We start from the raw sequence: 22,108 nt of genomic DNA on the forward strand, positions 1-22,108 counted from the left end.
GCAGCGCAGTCAGTGCTTGGAGGAGCATGTTGTGGGTCCTGTGCTGAGCACCAGCCTCACCAGCCTAGAGGAGAGCTCTGTGGCAGGGAGCAGGGCGCAGGGCCGGGGCAGCTCTGACTGCTGCTCTTGTCTCCACCCAGGTGATGTGGGTATGCAACTTGTGCCGCAAGCAGCAAGAGATCCTCACCAAGTCCGGGGCCTGGTTCTTCGGGAGCGGACCGCAGCCCTCGCCCAGCCAGGACGGGACGCTGAGCGACACGGCCACGGGCGGCAGCTCGGAGGCACCCCGCGAGAAGAGAGCGAGGCTGCAGGAGCGCTCCAGGTCACAGACGCCCCTGAGCACGGCGGCTGCCCCGGCACAGGAAACCTCTCCCAGCACCCAGCCCGACCGGAGGAAAGGAGCAGAAGCGGCGCAGCCAGCGATGGGCCCGGACCAAAAGCAAGTTTCCTCCAGGTCTAGAAGTGAACCTCCAAGAGAGAGGTAATGTTTGCTGTCTGCCTAGAGCCTGGCAGCTGTGAATGCTGCTTCTGTGGGGTCACACAGGGCTGTCAGCTGGGCCTTGGCCTGGAAGAGCCCAGGTTTAGCACCAGACTTGGTGGAGTTAGGTAAATGGTTGAACTCGAAGATCTCAAAGGCCTTTTCCAACCAAAACAATTCTGTGTCAAGGGGCAGTGGGTACAAGTTACTCCTGGGGAGATTCCAACTGGAATCCAGAAGAAAATGTTTCACCATGAGAGCAGTCAGAGGTTGGAATCATCTCACAGGGGAAGCAGGGGATTCCCCTACACTGGTCAGCTTTAAGACTCAGCTGACAGGGTGCTCAGCTTCCTACTGATGTGGCTAAATTATTGGTATCTGCTCTTATCCCTGAGGGGAGACCCTGTCATTTGTCACAGCCTCATGAAAGGAGATTGTAGCGAGGAGGGGTTGAGCTCTGGTCCCTAGGAAAAAGTCATAGGATGAGAGGAAATAGTTTCAGGTTGCTCAAGGGGAGGTTTAGGTTGGACATTAAAAGAAAACTCTTGACTAAAAGGGCTCTCAAAGCCTGGCACAGGCTGCCCAGGGGGGTGGCTGAATCCCCATCCCTGGAGGTGTTTCAAAGCTGCAGATTTGTGTTGCTGAGGGTTTAGCCCCAGCTGTGGTAGAGTTGGGGAATGGTTGGACTTGATGATCATAAAATGGTCTTTTCCAGCTGAAATGATTCCATGATTCCACCTTAATATTCTTTGTGGTTTTCCTCACTGACTGAACCACCTGTGGTTTATTTTTTTGTGGACTCTGGAAGTTGTTAGCTATTGGAATACTACCTCTGGGAAGATTAGTAGATTGTACTCCTGATGATGGATCCAGCAGCATCAGAGCATTAATGGCAGTAACTATCTGAAGTCTGAATCACGAGTGTGTTCCAGAATGCTTCATAAAGTGTGCATGGAATTCTTCACTTAACTGAGAAGTGCTCCAAGCCTCATCCCAGAGGTGTTTCAAAGAGAATCATAGAGTGGTCCAGGCTGGAAGGGACCTCCAAAGCTTATCCAGTCCAACCCCCTGCACTCAGCAGGGACATCCCCAACTAGAGCAGGTTGCCCACAGCCCTCTCCAGCCTCACCTTGAACAGCTCCAGGCAGGGAGCCTCAACCACCTCCCTGGGCAACCTGTTTCAGAGGCAGAGAAGTGGAGCTGAAGGATATGGTTTAGGAACGGCCTTGGGAGAGTTAGACAATGGTTGGACTTGATCTAAAAGTCCTTTCCATCCCGAACAGTTCTGTGGTTCTGTGATCCATTTGCCACAACGGTGGCCACAAGCATTTGTTCGTTTGTTGTTTGATTATTTTTGCCTTCCACCCTCCAGATCCTGACAGTCCTTTCCTTTGCAGGAAGAAGACAATGCAGGTTTCAGACCAGAGTGGCAAAGGTTTAAAGAGCGAGCGCAAGCGCGTGCCAAAGTCCTCCCTTCCCAAGGAAGGAGCAGCAGATGAGAGAGAGCGCAAAGAGCGGCAGGAAGGTAGAAGGCTGGAGAAAGGCAAGTCACAGGACTACCCAGACTTGCCAGAGAAACTTGAGGAAGGCAAGGTGCCTGATGCTGACAGACAGAGGAAGGAAGATGAATTGCATACCCGTTACAGGAGTGACCCCAATCTGGCGCGATGCCCTGTAAAAGCTCCCCCCGAGGAACAGCAGATGCGCATGCATGCCAAGGTCTCTAAAGCGCGGCACGAGCGAAGACACAGTGACGTAGCTTTGCCTCACACAGAGGTGGAGGAGGCCGAGGTACCAGAGAGTCACGTAGGGAAGCGCTCCCAGGTGCAGGCAGCTCAGGACAGAAAAGCTCTTGCGGAAGCGCAGAGGTTGTGCTCTGTAGACAGAACAGGGGATGTAAGAGTTGCTGTGTCTAAACCGTTCACTGCCCGTAGCCCAGCAGCTGGCAGGCGTAGCCCGGCTCCTGTAGAGCACCAGGAGTCCCTTAGGAGGCAGAGCCGCCTCGATCCTAGCTCTGCTCTTCTCATGCGAAAAGCAAAGCGGGAGAAAACGGAGACCATGCTAAGGAATGATTCCCTTAGCTCCGACCAGTCGGAATCTGTGCGGCCGGCCCCTCCCAAGCCTCACAGAGCAAAGAGAGGCGGCAAGAAAAGGCAGATGTCAGTTAGTAGCTCAGAGGAAGAAGGGGCCTCAACACCAGAATATACTAGCTGTGAAGATGTGGAGATAGAAAGTGAAAGTGTCAGTGAAAAAGGTAAGGACCTTTCTGTATCTTCTGCACATGGCCTTGGTTTGGGGAAAAGCAATTTGTATTTTTCTCTCTCTTTTGCCTCTTTCTTAAACATACACCTCTGGGTTTCCCCTGACCTCTCTTCTGTTGTTGTTGTTTTTTTTCCAGCTGGGAAGTGTCTGGTACCTGTTTACGTTTGGCTTGCAATGTTTCCCTTTGCATTCTTAGCTGAGGAGGTCACAGCTAGCATAGGCTGAGGAGTTTCTTTCTCATTCTCTTCCTCCTTTCACCCAGGACTGACAGCATTTAGGGCTTCTGGCTTGTTCTCTCCATGGTGTCTGTACTCCTCTGGGCATTCTTCATCCTTTTTTTCTGTATGTAAACTAAGTTGCTGTGAGGGAAGGGCAAAGTCAGTTCTGTAGCAGTCCAAGAAGACCACTGTTGGCCATCGTAACCTCACTGACTCCTCAGTTTTAAGACAGGCAAAATCTGACTACACGTAATGGAATATCAAGCACATGAAAGATGCTCCCTGGCAGGCTATGGGGCAAGAGGAGTGATGCATAGGGAAGACATGAGAGTTGTGTAACCTTGTCTGGAGGAACCTGCTCGCAAGCTTCCAAGCACGTTTGAAATCTGTGAATAGGATAGGATAGGATAGGATAGGATAGGATAGGATAGGATAGGATAGAATAGAATTAACCAGGTTGGAAGAGACCTTCAAGATCTTCGTATCCAACACCACCTAATAACTAAACCATGGCACCAAGCACCCTATCAAGCCGCCTCCTGAACACCTCCAGTGATGGTGACTCCATCACCTCCCCAGGCAGCACATCCCACTGGGCAATCACTCTCTCTGTGTAGAACTTCCTCCTAACATCCAGCCTAAACCTCCCCTGGCGCAGCCTGAGACTGTGTCCTCTTGTTCTGGTGCTGGTTGCCTGGGACAAGAGACCAACCTCTGCCTGTCTACAACCTCCCTTCAGGTAGTTGTAGAGAGCACGGTGGTCTCCCCTGAGCCTCCTCCTCTCCAGGCTAAAACAACATAGGTTGGACTTGATGATCTTGAAGGTCTCTTCCAACCTGGTTTATCCTATCCTATCCTATCCTATCCTATCCTATCCTATCCTATCCTATCCTATCCTATCCTATCCTATCCTATCCTATCCTATCCTATCCTATCCTATCCTATCCTATCCTATCCTATCCTATGACTTCAGTTTTCATCTGTTGATGGCAACACTCAGCAGTGAGCAGTGAGTGCAGTGCACTGTGTGCTTCTGAACAAAGTTTTCTTCTGGTTGAAAAAGTGAATCAGCTTCATGAATGGTGCACAGATAATATAAGCCTCAGCAGAAGGCACTGCAGGAGAGCCAATAACTGTCTCAGCACCCAGACTTGTCTTTAGGTGACACCACAGTGAGCTGAAGGCTGGTTGTGGCTTTTGAAGTGGCCCTTAGTTCTTTAACTACCTGTGCTTGTAATCCAAAAGCTTTCTGTTTGTGTTCATACTCCAAATGCTTCTCTGCATTGCCTTTTAGTTGCTGGCACAGGTCCCTGACATGTCTGTGATTCCTGTGTGCTGACCTGGCTGCTTACCTGTGTCTGATGGTGTGGGCTCCCGACAGGCCCTCAAGCTGCAGGACGAAAGGAGATGACATTTCTCTCCTGTGCCATCTGAAGGGCTGCTGCTTTGAGCTTCCTAAGCACAGCTTGCCCTTTCACAGTCTGGAAGCTAGCTTTGCTGCCCGGTTCAAGGAGGAATGGTGATGATGATGTCCCTGAAATCTTAACCCAGGCCCCACTTAGACACAAACCCCCTCGCTCTGTTTGACTCTGGGGCTGCTCAAACACTAGAACACACTGCACAGAGGCCTTGGGCAGTCTCCATCTGTGGAGACTCTAGAGGAAAGGAATGGAGATGGCTCTGAGCGTTGTGCTGACCCTTCAAGAGAAGAATTCGTTTGGGGTGAGGGGTACACTCTGGGTTGTCAAATGAGCCTGTGCTTAACTGAGAGTGCCCTCCTGTGCCCAGGAGCTGGCAGCATCCTGGGTTTGCTGTGAGCAGAAGGAACAGAGGCAGCCAGGCTGAACAAGGGGATTTGAATAAAGATTACAAACAGGAGTATGGGAGGGACCTGTCTGCCTGTGCCAGCTCAGCACTTGGTTAACATCACTGAGCATTCCTCGAGACCTTACCCCCTCCTCAGCATTAAGTTAGCACCATCTGACTAACCAGAATATAAATATCCCCCTCAGGTAGCGGTGAGTGCATAGCTCTTGGTGTCTGCAGTGCAGTAATCACAGAGAGAGCTGCGTTCATTTCATGGCTCTGAGATGCAGCACTTGATGGTTGGGGGTTTTGCTTGATCTTGACATGACTTTTACAGTCCTTGTAGGAAAATAAGTGGAAGCCTTGGGAACTGGGAGTATAGTACAGAACAAGGGCTGGGAAATAGGAGCCACAGAATTGTTTTGCTTGGAAAAGATCTTGAAGGTCATTGAATCCACCATTCTGTGACTCTAACAAGCCTGGTGCTCAACTGTGGCCCTCAGCACCACATCTCTGCCTCTTTGAAACACCTCCAGGGATGGGGATTCAGCCACCTCCCTGGAGAGCCTCCTGCAGTGTTTGGGAATCCTTTCAGACAGGACATATCCTCTAATACCCAACCTAATCCTGCCCTGAGACAACTTGAGGCCATTTCCTCTTGTCCTATCACTTACTGCTTGGGAGAAGACACCAACCCAGCTGGCTCCATCCTCCTTGCAGGGAGCTGTAGAGAGCAATGAGGTCTCCCCTCAGCCTCCTTAAAACAAATGAGAAATACAAAAATGCAAGTGAGAAGGCAAAAGCAATTTTGGTGGTAAAGTATCCAATTATTTGTAGATGGCAAAGCAGGAAATGTTGTGACCTTAGAAAATCTTCTATAGACCTCTGTGTTTTAAATGAAAAAACCAAAGCCAGAGTCAAAGGTGTGATGTTAAAAGTCTTTTAGAAATCATTTAAATATGCTCCCATTGTGACCAGGGTCAGAATCCCTCTCTCTGCAATTCAGCAGCATGGTTACACGCAAAGGTTCACCCTGCCTTCAGTGGGAGAGATGCTGCACAGGTCCCTGGTTGAAGAGCTTTAGTTTGTTAGTCCAGGAGGGTCTGGAATCCATCCTCTCTTATCTAAGTATCAGCTGAGTCATAAGTCTGGTGCCAGAGCAATATAAATGGGGCTAGAAAGACAGGATCATTGCAAATCCAATGTTTAACTTTGAACAGCCTTACCAAGAAAACCCAGAAAGATCTTAAAAGTCATGTTCACATGTGGTGAGTGCCAGTGCCTGCTGGGTTCAGTTCTGTGTGGGACAGCTGACAGAGCTTCTCTTAAAGACAGCTTGCAGATATGTAAAGCAAATGATTCACAGGCTGCACTAGGTTGGAAGGGATCCTCCAAGGGCATCCTGTCCAACCCCCCTGCAGTCAACAGGGACACCTCCAGCTGGAGCAGGCTGCCCAGGGACACATCCAGTCTGACCTTGAATGTCTCCAGGAACAGGGCCTCAACCACAGCCAGTATTTCACCACCCTGACTGTGCAGAACTTCCTCCTGATGTCCAACCTAAACCTACTCTGCTCCAGTTTCAAACCATTGTCTTTCATCCTGTCACTCCAAGCTCTTCTAAACAGTCCTTCCCCAGCCTGCCTGTAGGTCCCCTTCAGATACTGTGCAGCAGTACTGTGCAGATACTGGACAGGCTGGAAAGCTGGGCAGGGTAAAACCTCATGATGTTCAACAGGGACAAGTGTAGAGCCCTGCAGCTGGGGAAGAACCATCCCACGGACCAGTACAGCCTGGGGGCTGATCTGCTGGAGAGCAGCTCTGGGGAAAAGCACTTGGGAGTCTGTGGACAACAGACTGCCCATGAGCCAGCAATGTGCCCTTACGGCCAACAAGACAAATGGCATCCTGGGGTGCACTGAGTGTTGGCCAGTAGGTCAAGAGAGCTTCTCCTCCCCTTCTACTCTGCCCTGTTAAGGCCACACCTGGAGTATTGTGTTCAGTTCTGGGCTTCCCAGTTCAGGAAGGACAAGGTGCCACTGGAGAGAGTCCAGCAGAGAGCCACAAGGTGATGAGGGGACTGGAACATCTGCCTTAGAAAGCAAGCCTGAGAGAGTTGCCTGGAGAAGAGGAGACTGAGGGTGGAATCTCATGAATGCTGATCAGTATCTGGAGGGTGAATGTCAGGAGGATGGAGACAGAATCTTCTCAGAAGTGCCCAGGGCAAGGAGCAGTAGACACAAAACTGGAGGTTCCAGATCTTTACCTGGAGTGTGGCAAAGCACTGGAACAGGCTGCCCAGAGAGGTCCTTCTCTGGATGTATTGCAAACCCACTGGAGCAGGCTGCCCAGAGAGGTGCGCCTCTGGAGATGCTCTGACCCACCTGGCTGATTTTCCTGGATGATTCACTCCAGATGCTGCTGCTCTGACAGGGCCATTGGCTTTGATGATCTTTAGAGTTGCGTTACAACCTCAACCAGTCTGTGATTCTCTATCAGTCCTCCTGGAGAAATCCCTGGCAGTGGAACATTACGGGGACTGACTTTGCCTTGTCCTGCTCCTAGAAGGCATTAATTGCATTCATACTCCCTCCAAAAGCCTTGCTAGAGTAACATAGCCCAGGCTATTACAAATGAAACCCAGAGCTCATTCCAAACACTGAGCAAAGGCTTCTGCCTACTCTCAGCCAGTGAAGAATGCAAATGAGGCCTGCACGAACTTGGAGAAAAAAATACATTTAATTTTTTTTCCCCAAGTTTAAACCCAAGTATTTGTGTGGGTGTGGTAGAGTCGAGTCCAGACAGGGCTGCACATAGCTTCTTTTATCCTGTGATAGACAGGAGAGGTTCCTGACTTTGGTCACGCAGGCGTCGAAGCCGGAGGATGAAGCAGCGCTGGCAATGGGAGCAGCGCGAGTGGCACAGGAAGCTGCTCCTGTACTTTGTGTAAACAGACCTGAGCTTGAAACACTTCTTCCAGTGGCTTGCTGTGGATTTGGTTCTTTTACTGCAAATGGAAGGCAACTTTTCACTGGAAATGTAGCCTCAGCTGTGAGTGAAGGTCAATTCTACATTGTGTGGGGTTTGAAAGGAGAAGCTCTGCTTTCCCTCCCCACACTGAGAAAGAGACCACGGCTAAACCCCGTCGGAGAAATGAGAAACAGACTATATGTAACACAACAAATACAGGTATTGTACAATACATACAGGAATATACAGCAAATGAACACAGTCAGAAACCAGACCCCCAACAGAGGGGGCTCCCCCCTGTGCCCCCTTCACCCCCCTACCTCCCTTCTCCCCCAAAGAGGTAGAAAAAGAGGAAAGAGGGGGGTTAGCACAGCAGACAGAGGCCTATGCACAGGGAGTGAGTTAGTTAGTATCTTAGTTGGCCAGAAGCAGTCCAGCCAAAAGGAACAGCGAAGGAAGAGAAACTGAGAGAAAGTCCCAGCTCCCCTGGGTCCAGGACCTTAATCAGCCAATGAAATTCGTTTAGAATACCAAAATATTTTATAAGCATTTAGCCAGTGTGCCCCTTCCTTAAAGGCACAGCCTCAGACGGTCACGTACATTCAAGTGCTGTTCTTATCAGAGTTTATTAACCAGCTAGTATAAAGAAGTTAGGAATTGGACATGGCAACTCTTTACCTACTTCTGTGGACCTAACTGTATGAAATGTCCACAGAACCTTCTTTTGGGGTATTACTTTTGTCTTATGCTGTTAAAAAGAGCTAGGGGCTACGAATGTGTCTGTTGTGTGGCTCAGAGGAGCACCATAGAATTGTCAGGGTTGGAAGAGACTCATCCAGTTCCACCCCCCTGCTACAGAGCAGGTTGCTCACAGCCACATCCAGCCTGGCCATGCACCAGGCATGGCTCACTTCAACCCAGCAGGCTGCATGTTCTCGACCATTAAATGGTCCTTAATGAGCTGCTAGATGGAGCAATCACATCTAGCCTTTCATCTGTCACACTGTTGTGCAAGACAGAGTCTCTCATGTAGTCTTTGGGACTGGAAGATGAGCTGGGGCTGGACATTGGAGTAGTATGGGGTGCTAGAGGAAGCTGCTCCTGTACTTTGTGGGAATAGATGTGCTGATAATGACTTCATATTTGCACACTCACTGCTCTTACTTGCCTAAATGTGCCTGAGGCTTGAAAATATGCCTCACACCTGCATATTGCCAGCAAAATGCTCCAAAGCTAAGCACAAACTGCCTTTGTGTACTTGCTGATAGATTTAATTGGGAGTGAGGAGAGCAGGAGCTGGAGCCTTGTTTGAAAGCAGCCTGCTGAGATGCCAGTCTGGTTTCTGCCAGGGGTGCTGTGATGGTTTCATTCATATTGCCTTTGTTCTGGTGCTGGGAGGAACAGAGTGACCCAGTTCAGTCTCCCTCTCGTGGCATCACTCTTTTGTTTAGGGCAGGGTGCTTGCTGGGATCTTGGCATATGCTCTGGAGGGTTGTGATCAGGAGAGGGCCTGGAGGTCAGAAGGAGAAAAGAACACTGTGGTTTGCCTCTCTATGACCACCTGAAAAGGGGCTGGAGAGAGGTGGGGGTTGGTCTCTTCTCCGTAGCATCAGGTGATAGGACAAGAGGAAATGGCCTGAAATTGTGCCAGGGGAGGGCTAGGTTGGAGATTAGGAAAAATCTCTTCCCTACAAGAGTGGTCAGGGACTGGAGCAGGCTGCCCAGGCAGCTGGTGGAGGTGTCCCAGAAACATGGCACTTTGGGACATGGTTTGATGGCCGTGGCAGCGCTGGGTTGGCAGTTGGACTGGACAATCTTAGAAGTCTTTTCCAATCTAAATGATCCTATGAATGTATGAGCACTGCATTGCTTCAGAGTAAAGGATCTGACCTCTGCCTCCATCCTCTGATGGCGTTTCAAGTGCTGCCTCGGGTGCTGCCAGAGGAAGGAGAGCATGAGCTAAATCCCTGCCCCAGTGACCTCTTCCAAGTGCTGCAGCAGTGCTGGTGGGCTGAGAAAGCACATGCGTGCAGTGGGGGATGGAAATGGACCAAAAGAAAACCTCAGGCAAAGGCCACAGAGGAGAGGAGTCTGGGTTTAGATGTTTCCAGCTAAGGTTTTTCCCTGAGGTATTTTGGATGTGGAATGTAGTCAAGTACTATCTGCTGGCATGCTGCAGCAGCTGCTCCTGTTGGGAGCTGCTCAAAGGAGCTGACTTCCTTTAAAATGTGACTGAGCTTTACCTGAATGTACAATAAAATACCTTTGCTAGGGAGATGATTGGCAGCTCTTAGAAATGAGTTCAAATTTATTTGTAGTCCTTGTGCAACAGTTAGGTCTAGACCTGGCTTAGATGTTAATGAAAACAGAATGAATACGTCTCTGCTTGCTGGGTTGTGGTTGGTGCTAGCCTTATTCAGGGCTGAAATCACCTAGGGTGCCTGTGGAGATGGGAATGAGTGCTTGTGAAATTAGTGTTGGCAGAGAGAAGGCCACCTGGACTCTCTGGAAGGATGCAAAGTGCAGACATGCAGATGCAAGTGAGGAAAGCTGAGGATGAGTGGGGAATAAAGGTGCAGAAACCCAACGCTCCGCTGAGTTACACAGCCCTGCAAATGCAGACGTCATGCAACACCTGCAAGGCCTTGCAGGGTGAGAGGGGATGGCTGTAAGCCTGAGGAGGGCAGTTTTAGACTGGAGATGAGGAAGAAATTCTGTACACTGAGGGTGGGGAGACTCTGGAACATGCCGTGGATGCCTCCTCCCTGGGGGTATGCAAGGCCAGGCTGGGTGAGCAACCTGGACTGGTGAGAGGTGTCCCTGCCCACGGCAGGGAGGTTGGAGTAGATGATCTCTGAGGTCCCTTCCAACCTGAGCCATTCTGTGATTAATTTTCCTGCCAGTGAACAGATGTATTTTGTCATTTCTCTTTTTTAAGCAAAGATCATTTACATTGTGACTGCTCTTGAAATGCTGCCTTGAGGATTCTAATCCATCAGCATCCTTGTCCTTTAAAAGCAAAGAGCTCTAATGATCCCAACTTAAGGCCAGTTGTCAGACATCTATTATCTGTGCTGCTGGGCACCTAATCTTACTTTGACCTAGAAAATTATTGTAAGGATTGGGAACAAATTTTCTGGTACTGCTTAGATAAATACCATGGCCACTGCTAAGCCCTGCAGCTGGATGTGTGGGGTTAGCCTTGTTCTCCTTGTTGCTGTTGCATGGTACAGAGCATGTACAGAGTCATGGGAAATGCTGTTCAATAGAGGCAGTGATCCATGTGCATGGTCCTGGTGCTGCACTTTCCAGGTTTAAATCTGAAGGATTTGGGAGGAATTTTACTTGTAGGAGAACTGGAAATTAAACTATGTCCAGGAAGGATTAGGCTGTAAGGTAAAGACGCAGAGGGAATGCGAACTGAGTTGTGCAAGATGTGCTGAAATACAGAGACAGAAGGAGCTCTGTACCCTTGGCTGCAGAATCTTTCAGTCCCTGCCTGTATGTGAATCAGCCCTGGAAAGGAGTTGGGGTTTATGTTGTCATGTTTGTCATGAGGGGGATAAAAAACCCAAGCCCCCAGCTGGTTCTGGAAGGGAAAGAGAATTGTTTCGGGGTATTTGGGTAAGATGCTGTGGCTGTATCGAACAAGGAGCTGTAATGATGTTGTCTCTGTAGGCTGAATGTCCGGTTTTGGCTGTAGCCCAGGTTTGCAGCTGATACTTTTTGCTTGGTTTCTCTTTTGGTAGGAAAACCCAGGGGTGGGATAGATGCCTGCAGTCTCTTCCCACAGGTAGTTGCATTGCACTGATTTGAGCAATTCAGTTCTGTGAGTTCAAGCCTGTAACTATCAGGTGACAGAATGAGAGGACACGGCCTGAGACTGTGCCAGGAGAGGGTTAGGCTGGAGATTAGGAACAATTTATTTGCTGCAAGAGTGGTCAGGGACTGGCACAGGCTGACCAGGGAGGTGGTGGAGTCCCCACCCTTGGAGGTGTTCAGGAACCTGTGGCCGTGGCACTTGGGGCCATGGTTTAGTGGCCGTGGTGGTGTTGGGGTGATGTTGGACTAAGTGATCTTAAAGGTCTTCTGCAGTGGAAACAATTCTGTGGTTCTAAGGCTATCCAAGCTGGCTCTCATATCACCACTGCATCCCACAGGGCCCTGTGCTAGTCAGGGAAGAGGCTCTGCATATAGGTCTGCCTTGGCTTGAACTCAGAGGTGCTCTCCAGCCTCAGTGATTCTGTGATACATGCACCATGCTGCAGGGCATGAGAGGTGGAAGAAAGACCACAACTGCAAAAAATAGTTCAGGTTGGGAACTAAAATAATCCTTTGATACTACTGGAGAGTAAGTTGAAAGGCAGTGTCTGACCACTCTGTCAGGCAAGAAATTTTCCCTGCTATCCAATCTAAACCTTCCCTGGCACAACTTGGGGCCATTTCCTCTTGTCCTGTCCCTGTTTGCTTGGGGAAGAGACCAACACTCACCTCACTGCATTCTCCTTTTGGGTAGCTGCAGAGAGCAGTAAGGACACCTGCTTTCTGCTCAGTAGATGTTCAGGTGATCGCTACCTCTTGGGGTACATGAAGCCTGGACATTGTCTTCCTCCAAAGAGGCATCTCCTAGTGAGGCCATGTCAGTGAAACAACGATGAAGATGAGATGCAGATCATAGAATCATGAGAACAGTCTGGGCTGGAAGGGACCTCCAAAGGTCCAACCCCCACTGCACTCAGCAGGGACAGCCCCAACTAGAGCAGGTTGCCCACATCCCTCTCCAGCCTCACCTTGTGGGTCCTCAAACCACCTCCATGGGCAACCTGTGCCAGGCTTCCACCACCCTCCTGCTGCACAACTTCTTCCTCACCTCCAAGCTCAAGCTGCTCTGCTCTGCTCTGCAGCCCTTGGCCCTGCTGCTGTCCCTGCAGGCCTTTGCCAACAGTCTCTCTGCAGCCTTCTTGCAGCCCCTTCAGGTCCTGGCAGGCTGCTCTGAGCTCTGCCTGCAGCCTTCTCTTCTCCAGGCTGCACACCCCCAGCTCCCTCAGCCTGGCCTGGCAGCAGAGCTGCTCCAACCCCCTGAGCATTTTCATGGTCCTCTTCTGGAGCTTCTCCATCAGCTCCATGTCCTGGATGATTGTGTTGCCTTTCTGCTGACACTGTGCTGCTGGGACACAAATTCAGCGTGGCCAGGGCTGTCAGCCTGGTGCCTGAGAGGGGAGGCAGTGTGTGAGAGGCTTGGCTGGCTCCGACCCTCTGATCCAGACTGGATTCGAAGTGTTTTCGATAATGCTAATCGATCTCCCTATTACCAGAGAGCTGCAAGCTCTCCTTGCCTTAACCACAGGGACCTTATTCTGTGTAAACTTCTCTGCCTGCAGTTTTGTCCTCACACTTTATTTTCCAAGCAGGCTGTTGGTGTTTCTGGAGGCCTGCAGGATGTAGCTGTGCTGCAGGAGTCATTTTGGCAGAGGAAGACTGCTGCTGGCAAACCAACAATTGTGTTGTTGGATGATGTGGATGTGATTAAAGGAGATTGAATGCTTCAGCAAATTTAGCAGCTGGAATTCTTTAATCACCTGCCTTTCCCAAATGTGCTGAGGTACAGGTCCTGCTTTTCTCCTGTAGCTTGAATATGTAACTTGGGTGCAAAATGGTTTTCGATATCCGAAGGGGACCTGCAGGAAGGCTGTGGAGGGACTGTTTAGAAGGTGATGGGATGAGGGGCAGTGGTTTGAAACTGGAGCAGGTTGGACATCACATCAGGAGGAAGTTCTTCACAATAAGAGTGGTGAAATACTGGAACAGGCTGCCCAGGGCTGTGGTTGAGGCCCCATCCCTGCAGACATTCAAGGTCAAACTTGATGGGGATCTGAGCAGCCTGCTCTAGTTGAGGTGTCCCTGCTGCTGGCAGGGGGGTTGGCCACGATGACCTTTGAAGGTCCCTTCCAACCCAGTGCATGCTGTGATAATTTACAGCTTCCCATTTAGGATATTGTTCTGGTATGGAATTGCCTCTCTGTGTGCACATCTCTGCAGAACAGCATCCGATCTCCCCAGTGATTCCTGAAGCACTGTGCCAAGGACTGTGGTGTTTTCAGTGTGCTGGGGGGGGTCTGCAGCAGCCTGGGAGTTTTATGTAACTCCAAGCAGACACACTGGTTTTATTTCTGCAGTTCATTACAACTTGTTCGGTGCAGCAGTGCTGGATGTAACAGTAACTGCAGCAGCAGCACCAATTGCTCAGGTGCCAGAGCTTGTGTCCCCTGCTGGCTTTAAAGCACTAAGAAACTTCTTCCATCTCCTATCTGGAAGCAGGGGAGCTTCTTTTTAGCCCCCCCCCCACATCTTGTTTGCTGAGTTGTTAAACCTGGAGCCTGGAGCCTGCAGCTCCTGGTCACTGCAGCGAGCGTGTGGGAAGGAAGGCAGCCAGGATGCTGGCACCACTCTGCAGAGAGCTGTGCTGCTGGCAGGAGCTGCTGGAGCCCTCCTCGGTGTCACCGGTGCTGAACGTTTGACACTGCAGAGTCGTTTGGCTTTCAATCAGGACGCAAGGACCTTAGGGACTTGCTTGATGTCGCCTCCTTCCCGCCGCCGTGGGTTTGTGCTGGCGTTTCAGCGCAGTTGCAGGCTGGAGCCGAGCGCCAGCTGTGCTGCTTCGCCGTTCTCCTGCTGATGCTGCTATGCTTGCTGGGCTCCTGCAGCTTCTGCTCCACACCTTGCCTTCAGGGACAGGTAAACAAGAGGCTGTGCTGAGGCTTTAGATGGATTCTGATGTTTGCTGTGTGCTTTAAATAGATCTCTTTGTAAACAGATTAACTGTAGGTTATAGTGGAGGTGTTGTGTCAGGGAATTGTTTTGGCTGGAAAAGACCTTTCAGATCACCAGATCCAGTGTCCTCTGCATGGAAAGTGTTAATTGCAGCAAATACTCAGCTTGAGCAGGGAGCAAGGGGCCACAGTGCTGGTAAATCTTCAGCTTCAGCTGTGTTTATACTTTGACAGCTCGTGTGCCAGGTATGACTTGACAGCAGTGATGCTACGTGGCATGAGATTTGAAACAAAGCCTCTGTATGTTGAGAGCACAAGACACCGCGCCAGGGTGTGCCTGAGAACAGCACCTGGGGTGCGTGAGGACTGCTTTGCCTCTTGGAGGAATCACAGAGAAAGATTAGGAATTTCCTGTGGGGAACAAGTCATCCTTCCTGGGTATTGCTTCTCTTTGGCAGAGGACAACTGAACTGTGCTATGTAATCAGTAGCTTTAAGAAGTTCAGAATCTAATTTGCTGCTGTGACTTTATTTTTGCCTGTTATGTGGGAGGAAAATGCCTCAAGCCCATGTCCATGGAGCAGGGCTGTTGGCTCAGCAGAATGTACAGCGATGATTCTGATGACAATAGCAATGCAAGGGTGCAGTTGTGCTCCCCTCTGTGTGCTGCTTCTGCACCATCATGCTGATGCATTGCTCTTCCTGAATCCGGGAAGGACATCAGCCCTTCCCTTAGCGGGGGTGGGGAGTCTGTTTGGAAAAGCTCCTCAGCTAAAGCACCTCAAGATCACAAGGGACAGTGAGAGGAAGGACTGCAAGTTCCTTCAGGACTGTGAGATGTGTGGAGAATAACAAAGAGCTTCAGAATCTTGCTTTGAAGTAGTTGCTGACACTGCCTGTAAAACTTGGGCTTGAAAAGCATTTGGTTTTCACTAGAAGAATTCATCCTAAAGATTTTGTAAGGAGTCATGAGAGTGGTTTTATCCTCCCCAGTGCTACAGCTATGCCAATTAACAGATTTTAAGAAACCTATGTGTGAATTTCACTTCTTCCAGTGGAGTTTAAAGCAGAATAAAAGTGTCCAGTGGGCAGAATCTGGAAAGATGCATTGGAGACAAGGCTGCTGGTTGAGCAGCTCTCAGAACAGAGATGGAACTGAGACCACAGCAGAAACATCAGGAAAAGAAGGTGCTGCTGAGGCTGGGAAGAGACAGTGCTCAGCCTTAGCCCTGCAGGGAGCTTAAAGGATAAGAGTGGAGAAAACTTTTGGTTATGATCAAAGCTTTGCACTCTGCGCCACATTTGCTAAGCTGTTTATAGCTGCATAAGGAAAGTAAACCCCTGTGTCCTGTTCAGGCCCCTGTCTGTGGCAGGCAGCTGCAAACTGCCTCCTAGAGGGCTCTAACACAACTTGGGATAAGCACATGAGGAAGATGAGGTAGAGCTGGATCCAAGAAGCTGAGTGCTGCAAGGTTCCGCGTTGCGGAGGTTCGGGGCTGTGCCCTGGGCAGGGGCATCCAGCTGTACTTCTGCAGCCTTTGGCAGGACTAAAGGATGCTTAGGAATCATCTGACCTCACATCCCTTGATCCAGATCTGGTGTCTCTTGAGAGGGTTTGCCTGTTTTGTGTGATAGGCTGTGGAGCTGTGCAGGCTAATGGAGCCAGGCCATCTGTACCCCTCTGGCCATGAAATGTCACTCATCTCTTCCACAAAACTATGCTAAACGTTCCCCTCTGGGAAGTGACCTGTGTGCTGCAGGGAGAGCACCTGAGGGGCTGAGCCGTCCTCAGGACCACTCTCCTGTCAGTGTGTTGGTGAGGTGCTGCAGTGCCCAGCACACACATTGTGGTGCAGAGGAATGCAAAGCTGAACACCAACAGAGCCTCGAGTTCTTCACCATCTGGGCTTGAGGAGATCCTTGCTTGGGATCTGGTGGCAAGCAGTAGGCAAGGCACCCAGGCCTGGCCCCTGCCAACCCTGCTGACTCCTCTGGTGTAAGAGTATTGGTGCTCAGACAGAGCCAGGCTTGTGAGCCATCCTCTTCTGTCCCCACTGGTTTGGATTACATCCACCTCACCATCTTCTGCACAGCTAGTCCTTCGCTGCCTGACTTCCATTCCCTGCTTGGGCTCTTGTTCATCCTAGCCTTAGTGTGGGGACATTTCCCTGTCACTCTCAACTGGAGTATCTTTTCTTTCTCCATTCATTTGTTCAGTTGTTCAGGAGAAATGTGAAGTGCAGTCCTGGTCTCCTGTCACCAGTCTCTCTTCTCTCCTTGAGGCCAGGTCACCTACAAATCTGGTTTGCTATCTAGAACAACAACGTGAGTCTTGACCCTCGACATATCACAGACAGACATCGCAGACCCTGATGAAGAAATGCTTGGGGGGGGTCTGTTAACAACTTTAGCAGGTCAGGATATGCTTTTCTAAACAGCCTGGCATCAGCACAAGAAGGACACTGAACTGTTGGAGGAGGTCCAGAGGAGGGTCGTGATGCTGATCAGAGGGATGGAGCACCTCCCCCATGGGGACAGGCTGGGAGAGTTGGGGCCATTCAGCTTGGAGAAGAGAAGGGTCCAGGGAGACCTTAGAGCAGCTTCCAGTACCTGAATGGGGCTAGAGGACAGCTGGGGAGGGACATTTGACAAAGGCTGGAAGTGGTAGGAAAAGAGGTAATGGACTGAAGCTTGAGGAGGGCAGATTGAGACTGGAGATGAGGAAGAAATTCTTTGCAGTGAGGGTGGTGAGACTCTGGCACAGGCTGCCCAGGGAGGCTGTGGATGTCCCCTCCTGGAGGTGTTCAAGGCCAGGCTGGATGAGGCCTTGAGCAGCCTGGGCTGGTGGGAGGTGTCCCTGCCCATGGTGGGGAAGTTGGAACTGGATGAGCTCTAAAGTCCCTTCCAACCCATCCCATTCCATCATTCTCTGAACTTAGGGCAGTTTTATTTAAACACCTTCTGATGCGAGTCTCACCAGGCATGCACAGCAGCAGCTCTCAGATGAAGGTGCTGGGCATCTGCTCTTTGTCACCTCTCTTACTGCAGTGTAGGGAATTAAATTGAGTTGATTTGTTGCTGAGGCCTTGTCTGCTTTCTTACTGTCCTGAAGGTGATTTGTTTTGGTTTGGAATGATTGATACTGAGCTGAATGATTTGTAATTTCTAACCCCTCCTCCCCTTTAAAACTTGTGCTGTGTTTGCCCTTGCCCAGCGCTGGGGAACTTCATCCATGCTACAGCTCCTTCTCACAACTCATTCTCTTCATGGCAACCAGGTAGCTTCAGCCAGGTCTCCAGGCCCTGCAGGATGCCTGCTGTGTGCAGACAGCTGACCTCTTGCTGCTTTGACAGAACTCATTTTTACGCCTCCGAGATCCACTTCTTGTTATGAGTTTGACTTCATTTTTAGGAGAGCTCACTTCAAACCAACCAATGTCTCAGCCCCCTGGCAGCGTTTGCCACATGCCAGAGTATCCCAGACTGGCAAGTGCTTGCTCCTAGGTAGAAAGTGCTGGGGGCTGAGGAGCCGCACAGTGGCCTCAAACATTTTTGCATGCTGTGCTGTTTGCTGCCCCTGGTGTTGGTAGCATGTCCTGAAGTGCTTCCAGAATTGCAGGACTCCCTGCTTCTCTAATTGCTCCAGAGTCAGGGTGTTCTGCTTTTGCTTGGAATTCATCTTCCTTCCTTCTTTAAAGATCACAAAGTTTATTCCCTTCTGCAGTCTTAACTATTTCCTCTCTGCTGCTGGGATGCAGACCTCCAGAGGTCCTTTGCTGTTTGCTTTCCCAGTGCCAGTGATCTCTCAGTGTGTGCTCCAAGGATGCCTCCTGCAGCATTCCTTTCTGGACTGCAGAGATGAAGGCCTTTAAACCTCTCACTGTCTTCAAGGGCAGCCTCATGGAGGATTCTGATGAGTGCTTATTAAAAAAGCCTCACCAAATTCACCAGGCTCATCTTCCTGTTGCGGTGCTCTAGGGCAGACCTCCATCACGGTCCTGCTGAACAGCCTCTACCTTTAATCCTGACCCAGAGAACTTCACCTGCCATATTTCCTTCTGCAGTCCTGGAGTTCAGGACAACCAGGAGCTGCTTTTTGGTTGTGTTTTTCCCCTCCTCAGACTTTCCTTCTCCTTGGAGTATTCGAGATAAATTATCTCTTAGCACTGAAAATGAAGTCATGACTTTGGTAATAAATATAATCTCATGTTTCTCAGGGGCCTTGTGCAGGTCTGTGTGTGTTGGGCAATCAACAGCAAGATTCCCTCCTCCCCTCCAGTTCCTGTGGGTACCAAGAAGCCTTGGTCACAATTGCTGTTGCTATCACAGACTCATAGGATGGCTCAGGTTGGAAGGGATCTCAGAGGTCATCTGCTCCAACCTCCCTGCCATGCCCAGGGACACCTCTCAGCTAGACTCAGCTGCTCAAGGTTTCATCCAGCCTGGCCTTGAACACCCCCCAGGCAGGAGGCAGCCACAGCCTCCCTGGGCAGCCTGTGCCAGTGTTTTACTACCCTCCTGCCCTTGGCCTGGCTCCAGACAATCTCAGGAGAAGTCTCTCTGCAGCCTTCCTGCAGGATCCCTTCAGGTCCTGGCAGCAGCTCTGAGGTCCCCCTGGAGCCATCTCCTCTGCAGGCTGCACACCCCCAGCTCCCTCAGCCTGTGCTCACAGCAGAGCTGCTCCAGCCCTTGGAGCATCTTTGTGGCCTCCTCTGGCCTCTCTCCAGCAGCTCTGTGTCCTTCTCCTGCTGGGGACACCAGAGCTGGAGGCTGTCTTTGAGGTGGGGTCTCAGCACTGCAGAGTGAGTGGTAAGAATCCCCTCTCTTCAGCACATTCCCTTCTGTGAGCAGCAAAGGCTCTCTTCTTTCCCCACAGTAGGAGGGAGACTGTGTTCAAGGAAACCTCTCTGGGCATGGCCCATTTGTGTCACCTTATCTGCAGCCGATGGCTCAGTGAACATTGCCTCCATGGCACCTCTGAGGCATGGGCTGCAGTTCCACAGCCTGACTCCCTTTGCTGGTTTGCTTCTCTGTGTTGAAATCCCTCTCTGCTGGCAGTGTTAAAACACCCTGAGGCTTGAGGGAGTTTATTTTCAGCTTTGATTTTGAACTATAATTTGTTCATAAATCACCCCCTAACCACCATTAAGATACAACAATATTCAACTGGACCTGTTTTCCCCGATTGTCAGGGGAAAATCCCAGCAGAATGCAAACACAGCTTTCTTTTGCCATTAACACCTACTCAATTGGCTCAAAATATCCACAGGGGAGAAAAAGCCCTAAACAATAAAACACAACAAAACCCCAACACACACTGCAGCAGAAAGCTATTTTGATTCTGTCTGTGTGGGCTTTGTAAAACACCTTCTCCCACCTCTCCCTGAAAGGCAATCAAACCAAGTGGGGAAGAAAAAACAACCAACAAACCCACAGGGAAAGCAAACCGGTGTTAGATGTTTGAAATGCTGGGAACTCCTTCAGAGCAGGAGCAAAGTGATCCAGAACTGGCCAGGCTGGCAGGGCACAGGAGGGCTGTGCATCCATGGCTCTGGGATTAGGAGCCCATAGGACTTTCTGAAATTCAGAGATGCATAGAATGGGTTGGAAGGGACCTCAAAGCTCATCCAGTGCCAACCCCCTGCCATGGGCAGGGACATCTCCACCAGCTCATCCAGCCTGGCCTTGAACACCTCCAGGGAGGAGACATCCACAGCCTCCCTGGGCAGCCTGTGCCAGACTCTCACCACCCTCACTGGAAAGAATTTCTTTCTCATCTCCAGCCTCAATCTGCCCTCCTCCAGCTTCAATCCATTCCCTCAGCACCACATCTCAGCGTCTTGGAAGCACCTCCAGGGGTGGGGGGATCCAATCACCTTCCCAGGAGCCTGTTCCAGTGTTTGAGAACCCTTTCAATGACATTTTACACATGCAGAGAAATTATCTGGAAAGCAGGGCTCTCTCTGACAATATTCTTCTAATATTAAAAACCCACCAACAAATCCAAACTGGTTTTGGTTTCTTGGTTGCAGATGTCCTGTGACACTGAGAGCTCTGCTGCGCTCTGCCTGCCGCTGCCGCTCGGGAGAGGATTTGTACCTGAGGGATTACTTTCAAAAGAAAGCTCTGGGTTTAGTTGCTTTTGTAGGTTTTTAACTAAGGGATTTGTTTCAAAAGAAAGCTCTGGGTTTAATTGATTTGTAGGAGACAGCCTGAAAGGTTCTCTTTGAAACACAAAAGCCAGGGACGACTGTGTGCTGGGTAAGCCCAGGCTTCCAGTAATCGAGACCTGGAAGCTAGTGCTTGGTAAAGCTCCATCAACTCATTTCCAGTTACTCACAGCTCCATAGACTCATTTTCAATTACTTTCTGATGCTCAGAAACTTAATTAAGATGTAGGAAAGCAATTTTATCTCTCATCCTTGCCTTAGAATAGACAAGCATTGAATGGAGGGAATGATGCGAGGTGCTGGCTCCAGCTTTGAGAGCTGTAGGGGGCACAGCAGGTGTGCCAGGCCTGTACCCCAGGGGGTGAGGTGTCACTGGCATGGAGTATAAGTCTTTGGACTGTGGAGACCTGCAGTCAAATCTCAAGCAAGTAGTATGTCTTCTGTTCAAAAGAACCCCTGAACTTCTTCCCACATTGCTGATGAGCCTGTCCTTGACCTGAGGGTAAAACACAGGCAAGGATTGAAGGTCTTAACTCTTGGGTTGATTTGACAGCCAGGAGACGATGAGCAATAGTGAAGCTTGCTGCATCAACAAGCAAGGGGTAGCTTCTGGATTCTCTGCTGGACACTGAGACACCAGGGCAGTCTGGTTGATCTAGTTGGAGATGTCCCTGCTGACTGCAGGGTGTTGGACAAGATGACCTCTGAAGGTCCTGTGCCAGCCCATGCACTCTGTGGCTGTGAAGCCAGGCTCCACACAGGTTTTCTCTCTCTGTGCTTAGGGAACAGCCTGGCCAGCATGTTCTGAACATGGAATCCTAGAGTCATAGCATGGTTGGTACTGGGAGGGACCTCCAAAGGGCATCTGCTCCAGCCCCCCTGCAGTCATCAGGGACATCCTCCACTAGATTGAGTTGCTCATGCATTGTTTGATTAGCATATTTGTTCATGTCCTTTGTGCCTAGAAATACTTCCTTTGCAATGTGACCTCACGTCTGTAACAGCAGCCAGATGGCTCTGGTGGCACTGACACTGTGCTGAAGATCTCTACCAGCAGCATGCAGAGTGGTCTGCCAACTGAGGATGAGTCAGGCTGTGGAGCAGGAAGGCAATCAAGTTGAGAGTGGATACAAGGAAAAAGTCTTTGCTGCAAGAGTGGTCAGGGACTGGCACAGGGAGGTGGTAGAGTCCCCATCCCTGGAGGTGCTCACGAAAAGGTGTGGCCATGGCACCTGGGGACAGGGTTTAGTGGCCATGGTGGTGTTGGGTTGCTGGCTGGACTGGATGATCTTAGATGTCTTTTCCAACCCAAACAATGGTTCCAAGTTGGTGCATGCAGTCTCTTGACATCGGTTGTAGCTTTCTGTAGGTTTGTTTGTGGCTTCTGTAGATCTTGTACCTTGGAAGACAATTGATCATTTCCATGAGGAGCTGAT

The 22,108-nt window shown here is 50.3% G+C and overlaps 1 protein-coding gene across 1 annotated transcript in view; it reads left to right on the forward strand.

Annotated features, from left to right (window-relative positions):
• Window positions 1-22,108, forward strand: part of RIMS1 (regulating synaptic membrane exocytosis 1) — a 292,497-nt gene that overhangs the window by 141,654 nt on the left and 128,735 nt on the right. The window contains exons 3-4 of the mRNA XM_054162531.1: window positions 141-481; window positions 1,876-2,732. Of these exons, the coding sequence (XP_054018506.1) occupies window positions 141-481; window positions 1,876-2,732 (1,198 nt within the window). The remainder of the gene's footprint in view (window positions 1-140; window positions 482-1,875; window positions 2,733-22,108) is intronic.

This window comes from Dryobates pubescens, chromosome 6 (genome assembly GCF_014839835.1).
Source record: "Dryobates pubescens isolate bDryPub1 chromosome 6, bDryPub1.pri, whole genome shotgun sequence".
Classification (NCBI taxonomy): domain Eukaryota; kingdom Metazoa; phylum Chordata; class Aves; order Piciformes; family Picidae; genus Dryobates; species Dryobates pubescens.